Raw genomic sequence first — 10802 nt, 5'->3', positions numbered from 1 at the left:
TTCTTTCTTTCTTTTTTTTTTTAATTAAATGTTTTTATTTTGCATTGAGTGAAAGTTTACAGGGCACATCATCAGCTTAACATTCAACCATTCATATAGCTTGTTTCATTACATTGATTATTATCCCCGCTATATATCATTAGTTTACAGTGTTTCTCTCTATTGGCAAACATTTTAAGAGGAAACTTTTGCCAAATGAAAGGAGTCTTCACATCAACATCAATCCTATTCCCTCTGTATACGTGGTTGACAAGAATGGGCAACCTAGACATTGGCTACCTAAAATGAGGGGGCGATAAAGGCACAAAGTGGCTTTCAAGTTTTCAAGGGGGTGTTTAGTTTAAGAGTGTCCGGGGGAAGGTAAAACCCCACTGAATAGTTTTCATCTTGTCAAGTTGGGTCTGGTGAAAAAATATGGGGAAAAGATCCTTATGATTCAATAGTGAGTAATTGTTACCATGACTGATTGCAACAGTCACAACTGTAAAGGTAGAAGTTTTGTAACAAAAAGTGGGGAGTAGTTAATTTTACAGTCCAGAAACAGAGGACCCTAGGACCATCAAAGGAGATGAGCATGAGTGGAATGTGGGACTCTATCCAGAGAAGCAGCAACACCAGAGATGGAGGCAGAGATGAGGACATGGATAGAGAGCAACTTAGGACTCTAGACTCATAGAAAGAGAAAGACTGAGTGCTGGCAGCCAGGAGGCAGGCTTACAGAATGTGCCCTTTGGTTGTTTAAATAATTATATATTCCTGAGTGTTTCTGTGTACATCCCTGCCACCACCACCACCACCCCTCCAAAAAAAAACCAGAGGGAATGGAAACAAATCATATTGAATGACGATGCATGGAGGAGATTATGAGTGTAAAACCTATGTTCTCCCATGTAAACTATTACTCAATTCACAATAAAAACTTTTTTTAAAAAAGGCAATTTCTAGGCTCATGGAAAAAATCTGGAATAATACTCAAAAAGTTCATTCTTTTGTTTGTCATTGTCACAAATGCATATTTCATCCTTCAGGGCCAATGATGGGGGTGAGTTGGAAAGAATAGACAGAGGAAAAAATAGGATAAAGAATTATGGTAAATAGGATTCATATTCTGTTCATTATAAGTAAGACTCATTTTGCTGTTGTTGTTAGGTACTGCCCAGTGGGTTCTGACTTTTGCATGACAGAACAAAGCAATGCCTGCTCCTGCCCCATCCCCACAATTGTTCCGGTTAAGCCAATTGCTGCTGCCACTGTGTCGATCCATATCTCTTTGGAGGTCTTCCTCTTTTTTCCTGATCCTCCACTTTAACAGGCATGATATTTTTCTCAAGGGACAGGCCCCTCCTGAAAACATGCCCAAAGTGTAAGAGACAAAAATTTCGCCATTCTGACTTCTAAGGAGCATTCTGGCTGTATGTCTTCCAACTCAGATTTTGTTCTTCTGGCACTCCACGGTATTTTAATGTTCTTCTCCAGCATCATATTTCAAAAGTATCTATTCTTATATGGTCTGCTTTATTCATTGTCCAACATTCACATTAATATGAGGGAATTGCAAATACTATGGCTTGGGTCAGACACCTTAGCCCTCAAACTTTTATCTTTATTCTTGAAGACTTTCAAGAGGTCTTATGTAGCAGATTTGCCTAATACAAGATGTCATGTGATTTCTTGACTGTCTCCTTCAGTGTTGATTGTGCATCCTAGCAAAATTAACTCGCTGATAACTTCAATCTTTTCCTCCATTTATTATGATGTTATTTATTGATCCAGGGGTGAGGACTTTTGTGTTTTTTTTTTTTTTATATTGAGGTGCAATCCATACTGAAGGCTGTAGTCTTTGATCTTCATCAGTAAGTATTTTAAGTCTTTTCACTTTGAGAAAGCAAGGTTGTATAATCTGCATATCTTAGATTATTAATGAGTCTTACTTGAAACCTGATGTCACATTCTCTTCATATAATCCAGTTTCTTGGATTAGTTAATCAGCATACAAATCGAATAAAAAAGGTGAAAGGAAGAAACCCTGGCATACATGTTTCTGATTTTAAACCATTCAGTATCCCCTTATTCTGTTCTAACAATTGCCTCTTGGTCTACTCATGATAACAATTAAGTATTATGGAATACCCATTCTTCACAATATGATCCACAGAGTCAAATACCTTTTTATAGTCAATAAAGCACAAGTAAACATCTTTCTGTCATTCTTTGCTTTCAGCCAAGATTCATCTGACATCAGCAATGATATCCCTCATTTCACTTCCTCTTCTGAATTTGGCTTGAATTTCTAACAGTTCTCAATCAGTGCTCTGTTGTAACTACTTTTGAATTATCTTCAACAAAATTTTACTTACATGTATTATTACTGATATTGTCTGATGATTTCCGCATTCCATTGGGTCACCTCTCTTTGGAATGGACACAACTATGGATCTCTTCCAATCAGTTCACTAGGTAAGCTGTCTTCCAAGTTTCTTGACATAGATGAGTTAACATTTCCAGAGCTGCATCAATTTGTTGAAAGATTCCAATTTGTACTCCATTATTTCTTGGAGACTTGTTTTTCACCAATGATTTCAGTGAAGCTTGGACTTTTTCCTTCAATACCATCAGTTCTTGATCATTGAAACGGAAATGGTTGATCATTGACCACTTGTTTTTGGAACAGTGACTTTGTATATTCCTTCCATCTTCTTTTGATGCTTTCAGTGTTATTCAATAGTTTGCCAATGTTCTTAGTGTTGTTAAGTGCCATTGAGTTAGCTCCTACTCGTTGTGATCCTTTACAGACTTTCTGAGGAATAGATGGTGGATTTGAACAACTAACAGTACAGTTAACATTCTAGTGCTTATCTTACATTGCCACACCAGGACTTCTTCAATATTACAAGTGGAGACTTGACTTTTTTCTTCATTTCTTTCAGCTTCAGCAATGCTGAGCATGTTCTTCCCCTTTGACTTTCCAACTACACATCTTTGCACATTTCATTATAATACTTTGCTTCTTCTTCTTAAGAATTCTTTCAAAAGTTTCTGTTCAGCTCTTTTACCTCTTCATTTCTACCACATGCTTTACCTTCATTACTGTCAATTGCAAGTTTCAGATCTCTTCTGGCATCCATTTTGGTCTTCTTTCTGTTTTGTCTTTTTAATGACATTTACTTTCTTTCCATATAATTTTCTTGATGTCATATTACAAATCTTCTGGTATTTGGTCATTAGTGTCTAATGCATCAATTCTGTTCTTCACATGATCTCTAAATTCAGATGGGATATATTTAAATTCAGGGTCAGCAGTGGAAATCTACTAGTTGCTCTGTGGTAGAAACATGAGACTTTCTCCTCCTATTTAGATTTATAGCCTTGGAAACCATATACAGGATCGCTATGAGTCAAAATGATTCGATGACACACAACCACCAACAACCACTACCATATTCAAGTTCATATTTTGGCTCTCATGGAGATGTTTTGTGTTTCTTCAGCTTCATCCTGAACTTGCATAGGAGCAAATGATGGTCAGTTCCACAGTCAGTCCCTGATCTTGTATTGACTGATAATATTATTGAGGTCTTCTACCATCTCTTCCCAAAGATGTAGTCAGTTTGATTCCTGGTATTCCGTGTGCTGAGGTCCATGTATATAGCTGCCTTTTATGTTGTTGAAAAAAGGTATTTGCAATGCATAAATTGTTGATCATGCAAAATTCTATCATGTTATCTCCAGCATAATTTGTATCACCAAGATCAGATTTTTCAACTGATCCTTTCTCTTTATTTCTGACTTTGCATTCCAGTTACCAGTAAATATCAATGCAGATTTTTTGCATGTCTGTATCTTTATTGTATGTTCAGACTAAAGAAGTTGGTAGAATTCTTCAATTTCACCATCAGTGGCCTTAGTGGTTAGTGCATACATTTGTATAATAGAGGTTTTAACTGGTCTTCCTTATAGGCATATGGATATTATCCTATCACAGACAGCGTTGTACTTCAAGATAGATCTTGACATATTCTTTTTGACAATGAACATAATGCCATTCCTGTTTAATTTGTCACTATCAGCATAGTAAATCATGTGATTGTCAGATTCAAAATGACCGATACTTATCCATTTCTGCTCACTAATGCCTAGGATACCTGTTTTTATATGTTCCTTTTTTTTAATTTTTTTTAACAACTTCCAGTTTCCCTAGATTTCATACATTGTACATTCAAAGTTCTGATTATTAATGGATGTTTGCAGCTGTTTCCCTCATTTCGAGTTGTGCCCCATTGACAAATGAAGGTTCTGAAAGCTTTATTCTATTCGCTTCATTATGGTCAATTCTACTTTAAAGAGACAACTCTTTCCAGTCATATTTTGAGTGCCCTCCTACCTTACAACACTATAGTTGACAATATCCCACTGTTACTCATAGGTTTTTCAGTAGCTAAACATTCAGAAGAACATATTTCAAATAATGTAGAAAAAGATGGTTATAAGAGTTAAAATATTTAACTGAGGTATAAATTGGGCAATAGGGTCTCTTTTTTTTTTTTAACAGATCTAGATTTATTTTCAGTGTTTATTTTTGGACTCTCTTAGACTTAAGCAAATGCATAAAACAATATAAAATTCTATATGATTTAGAATGCTGATTGTACCATTTTGAGCAAACACAATTTATCTCAGTCAAAAAAAGTAGACTTTGTGTGTTTTATTTTTTATTGTGAATTGGATGAAGCGTACAAAGAAGATAATCAGTTTTACATTCAGCAATTGATACATGTCTTTTGTCATCTCAGTGACTGTAATCCCCTTAATGTAACATCAGTATTCCACTTCCTCTCTCTGTTTCCTGTTTGCATTCAGAAGGATTAGGAAAGTGGTTTTGTTTTGTTTTACAAAGCTGTTGATTAGAGAATTGACTTTTCTTTCTACATAGTACTTTTTTGTATTTTGTATTTTCTACATAATACTATTTTGTAACAGTAAAAGAGAGCATATATATATATATATATATATACACACTTGCATATATTCAAGGGGGTTTCAAAAAGTTGTGGAAAATGGCATCAAAGGATAATGGAATTTTTTTATGAGCCTTTAAAAAAAATGTGTACTGTAAATTAAGTGAAGGTTTACAGAGCAGATGGTCAGTTTTGCATTCAACAAATCATACACTTTGTTTCATCTCATTGATTACAATCCCCTCCATGTAGCAACAGTTATCCTGCTTCCACACAGTTGTTCTTATTTCTATTCCAACACTTCTGAACTTTATTATTAGATAATGTTGACCTTTTTATCTTAAACTGTTGACTATTCGATGGTGAGCATACCTCACTTTGTTGTTCCCTTGTGTATCTATTTACAGGTTGGCTGAAAATTGATTGAAAACTGTATATTAAATTCTAGACCTGAAGAGTTCTTGAGAGCCATGATCTCAGGTTCCTCCAATCTCTTTCTGACCAGTAAGCCTGGTCTGGTTTGTGTTTTGTTTTTGGTTTTTTTTCATTTTAAGTTTTGTTTCATGTTTTACACTCCATCAGGACCTTCTAATGTGATCCCGTTCTGAACAATTGGTAGTGGTAGCCAGGTACCATCTAGTTCTTTGGTTCTCGAGTCAGGGGTAACTTTTTAAAGTCCTGTCCTGTGTGTTTATGTGTAAATGTAAAATTAGTGGTGTGATGCTATCAGATAAGCACTTGAGCTCAAGTTTAAACCAACCCATCAGCGGAAACCCTATACACGGTTACTATGAGTTGGAGCAAATTAGACATATTAGGAAAATTAGAGATTTTAATTTTAATTTTCTTCATCATCCACATATTTCTCTATAACCCATAGTCAATATGAACAGATTGTATGTGTGCATGCATGTGTACACATGTGTGTGTTTTCATTTAACTAGTGTTGGAAAACCAGGAGTCATATGTATTTTGCCTATAGTAACAATACTGGCTTCTGTATATCAGTAATCAACTTGTAAGACACACATAAGAAAACATCCTTCAGTATTACTGTATAAACAGCATGGGGGAGACATCTAACACTCTCTGCCTTCACAAGTTAAGGAAAATCAAACTCAACATCAGCCCAAGGCCAATGCCGATGAGGCAGAAATCTGACACGCCTCCAATCATTACCAATTCTGACACCAACTGTCCATCCTACAGCACTCTCTACTTCTCTGCTGCTTTTGATAATCTATTCCCTTGGCCACATAAAACTCGCAGACAATACTTACAGTAATAAAGTTTATAAGTGAAGTTAACAGGAAATAATTCAGAATCAGAAATGCACAGGATATAGTTCTTCCACTCAAGAGTGTCTCTTCTCAACTGTGCTTGCAAACATGCCTCTGTGTTCCTTGGTTTCTCAGCCACATGGCCCCTAGGCCTCTGCCCTGTTTAAGCAATGCTACAAAGCCTCTTTAGTGCTGCTGATAAAATGCCCAAAAGGCTCTCCACCATAAGCCTCAATACAAAGGTACTCAGTGCTGTGGATCAGCAAACCTAACTCCTCCAATTGTGCGCCTGGAGGCAGTCCACTCAGCAAGTGAGTCTCCCACCCAGAGGCACTTACATTACTCACTTCAAATCTATCACTCTGTTTTGTGCTCTGGTCCATGGTTCTTTTTCTAACACTGCTACTCTACTGCTCCTCTAGCACTGAGGAGGTTCAATGTCTCAGGGGCCAAAGGATGCCCTCTTGTCCAGGCTCTTCTTTCTTGCTGGCAGTGAGTCTCCCTTGTCCTGCTTCTGAGATGGCTTGTTTTGTACCAAGTGGGATGTCAAAATTGACCAATCCCCATGTTAGAGTTCCATATACCCCATCTTCATGGTCCCATCCAGCTCTTTGGTGGGAGTTACAAAGAATATAAGAGTAATATCAAGTAATTTACTGAACCACATTATATTCTTTTTTATATTAGAAACCAGGCTTCATCCATTTCTGCATAGCCATTACTTAGCATAATGTTAGATCCATACCAGTCATTTTACTAAATGAATAAATAGGGATCACTGACAGAATGATTATAGAAATATCTTACCATGTTACAAAGGTACTCACTCAATCCCATCTTCTTACTACCTTTCCAGGTGGCATCTTGATTTTGTAATTGGGATTGGAAGATGCATTTTTTAAATTATTAAATAATGTTGAAGTTACAGTGTGGTTTATAACAGTCAGAAACAGATACTGGAATGATAGGATATATTTTTTTAAAAGACCAGAAAAAAGGATAAATTTCCATTGTGAGCATGACTCTAAGGTCAATGGGTTTATCTTTGTCCTTATATTTCTTTCTTTTTTTGGGGGGGAGGGGCATAATTGTTTAGTATTAAAGGAGCCCTTATGACACTGTAGGTGAAGGTTAACAGTTCAAACTCACCAGCCACCCCTCAAAAGAAAGAGGAGAAAAATGCACAGCCTCAGAAACCCTATACAGGGTTGTTATGACTCAGGATCAACTCGACAGCAGTGTTTTTGTATTTGCTTTGGTTTAGTGTTGTCTCATACTTTTTTTTTTTTTTTTTGTCTGCATGTGCAAACAAGGGTAGTTTTCAATGGTACAGCTGCTGTAAAAACAGTTTGTCAGATAAAAAAAAAGCTGAACTTAGAACTATCATGTTGTTATTGTTGTTAAGTGCTGTCAAGTTGGTCCCAACTCAGCAACTCATATAGTGTTTCAAAGGATCCACTGATCTTGTGGTTCAAACCAAACTTATGGTCCAGTGCTTTATGCTACAGCACCACACCAGAACTCCATATGACCCACTAATCCTAATTCTAGGTATATACCCAGAAATGAAGACAGAAAGACAAACAGAAACCTGTACAACAAGGTCCACTGCAGGATATTTCACTGTAGCCAAAAAGTGGAAGTAACCTAAATGTTCATAAATATATGAATGGATTTAAAAATTGTGATCTATGCATACAACAGAATGTACTCAGCCTGAAAGAAAAATGAAGATGTGATGCAAGTCACAACATGTATGAACCTTGAAAACATTATGTTGAGTGAAATAAATAAGTCACAAATGGACAAATACTGTACTATTTCAATTATATAAAATAAGCAAATATATACATATAAAGAATATATATTAATAGTGATAAGGGAAGAGGGGTATTTGTAGGAGACATTGAGTTGATGCTGTTGTTGTTGCAATCCATGTCACTGAATATGTACATAGAAATTGTTGAGTTGGTGAATGTTTTGCTGTGTGTATTTTTACCACCAACCACCACTACCACAATAACATCAAAAAGGTGGTTTTCCAAAGTGACTGAAAGGAGAAACCTCTGGAGAGAGAAGGAAGAGCCATCCAGATTCTGAGCTCTAGGGCTCTGTTGTGACTGTTTCTCAGAGGGGTTCCCGGGTGGTACCGAGGGTCAGTGCACTATGCTGCTAGCCTAAAGGTTGGAGATTCAAGTTCACACAGAAGCACTTGAGAAGAAAGGCCTGGGTATGTATTTCTGGAAAATCAGTCATATAAATGTATATATGTTGATGTTGTTAAGTGCCATCAAGTCAGTTCCGACTCATAGCAACACTGTATAGGGTTTCCAAGGAGTGGCTGGTAGGTTTAAATTGCTAAACTTGCAGTTAGTAGTCCAGTGATTATCCTAAAGTGACACATACACACACACACGTATATATATCTCACATATGTGATCTTAGTTAATATTTATTTAATATAATCTTTAGGAAAATCATTCTTTCCCCTGTTAATACAATGTTACCATGGTAGTTTCCTTTGTGATGATTCACTTTAAACACAGATAAAAGCAACATAGTGTGTCAAAATGAGGGGCAGATTATCAAGTTGTATAATTTTCAGTTAATAAAAAAAAAAAAATATTTTCCCCTTAATTGATGATTCATTTAACATTTCTGAAACCTGTTGGTTTGGGTATCAACTATTGCCAACTGTCATGGTACATATGGTAGCAATTCTAATAGTGAGTCAGTATTCAAAGTGAAATATAACAACTCTTATCAAAAAAGCAAGTCTTGGAATCAAATTGTGAATTAACAGTAAACATCCTGTGATTTTTAACATGTCTCTTTCTGCTCAAAGCTTGGTTCCCAGCAGTATTTTGCAAATCCTTCGACGAATCTCTTTAGTTTTGATTGAATAGATGACAGGGTTGAGCATTGGAGGCACAAAGAGATAGATCAGGGACATAAGTGTGTGCACATACTTTGGGGCATGTTTCCCATAGCGGGCAGCCATGGATACACCAACCATGGGCACGTAAAACATGAGCACAGCACAAATGTGTGACACACACGTATTGAGTGTCTTCAATCGCTCTTCCCGGGAGGCAATGGCCAGAACAGAGCGCAGTATGAGCACATAGGAGAGGAGAATGAGTGCAGAGTCCAGGCCAAAGGTAGAGATGACAATGAATAAGCCAAAGATGTTGTTGATGGTGATGTCACCACAGGGCAGGCGGATCAAGTCTGGGTGTAGACAGTACGCATGGGAGAGCACATTGGCCTTGCAGAAGGTCAGTCTTTTCAGAAGAAAAGGCAGTGGGAAAACCATGCAGAAACTGCGGATGATAACAGATATGGCCATGCACACCACTCGGGCATCAGTGAGCACTGTGGCATACCGCAGTGGGTTGCAGATAGCCACGTATCGATCAAAGCTCATGGCCAGTAGGATCCCAGACTCCGCAAAGGAGAAGAGGTGGATAAAGAACATTTGAGCCATGCAAGAATCAAAGTTGATCTTCCTTAAGTGGAAGCAAAATGTGGTCAGCACAGTGGGCAATGTGGAAAAGGACACACCTAGGTCATTGACTGATAGCAAAGAAAGGAAGTAATACATAGGCTGATGCAAGCTCTGCTCCTCTTTGATAATGAAGAGGATCAGGGCATTGCCCACAATGGAGACAGCATAGAGAGCACCAAGCAACAGAAACATCCAGTGTTGGGAGGACTCCAGCCCTGGGAGCCCTGTCAGTGTGAACGAAGGCAAATCTGAGCTGTTGTGGAAATTATCTTCCATGACGGGATTCCTGCATAGATTCTAGAACCACTATCCTGTAAAGAAGACAGAGAAATTTTTATTCATGGCCTCTGCCTAGTATCTTAATACAGTGGTATATCATGGAATCCTGGAGTGGTACTGTAGGTTAAGCACTGGACCCATCAGGTCAGTTTGAACTGCAAAGTCAGCCCTTGGAATTGCTTCTCATCTGTATTCTCTATCTCTTTTATCTTTATATTAAATATTGAGACTCAAATCCAAACATCAACTAGACTCCTTTTTTCTCTTTACTTATTATGTTAAACCATGTTAATAAGTAATACATTTCTGTGATATAATAACATTCTCAGAGTAAGCCTCCTATCTCTCCAATCCATTCCTGAATCTGGAGCAAAAATACTAATTTAAAAGGCAAATATGAAAATGGCACTATTCTGCTTAGTAACCATTATATTTCCTCACTACCAAAAATCCGAGTCCTAACTACCCCAGAATTAAAGTCCCAACACAGTACTAAGACTCTTGTGGTTCAATAGTGAATAACTGCTATCAGGACTGACTGAATGTGTTGCAAAGTAAAGGTAGATGTTTTGTAATAAAGGGAGGGGAGTGGTTGATCTTGCAGTCCAGGAGCAGAGGACCCTTGGATCATCAAGGGAGAAGAACGGAATGTGAGACCCTATCCAAGGAGACAGTGACACCAGAGATGGAGGCAGAGACAATGACCTGGAAAGATTGAGCGGCTGGGGACTCTAGTCTCAGGAAGGGAGAGGGGCTGTGTGCTGACGGCCAGGGTGTACC

General features: G+C 37.5%; 1 protein-coding gene across 1 annotated transcript; it reads right to left on the bottom strand.

Moving 5' to 3' along the window:
- Nucleotides 1-9074: 9074 nt before the first annotated feature.
- On the bottom strand, nt 9075-10019 carry LOC102841891 (olfactory receptor 51I2-like). The gene has a single exon (XM_006870335.1). It carries the CDS (start codon nt 10017-10019, stop codon nt 9075-9077), a length of 945 nt encoding a protein of 314 aa, XP_006870397.1.
- Between the last annotated feature and the right edge of the window lie 783 nt (nt 10020-10802).

Source organism: Chrysochloris asiatica, unplaced genomic scaffold, assembly GCF_000296735.1.
Source record: "Chrysochloris asiatica unplaced genomic scaffold, ChrAsi1.0 scaffold00140, whole genome shotgun sequence".
Lineage (NCBI taxonomy): Eukaryota > Metazoa > Chordata > Mammalia > Afrosoricida > Chrysochloridae > Chrysochloris > Chrysochloris asiatica.
This window is presented reverse-complemented; position numbering and strand designations above follow the sequence as displayed.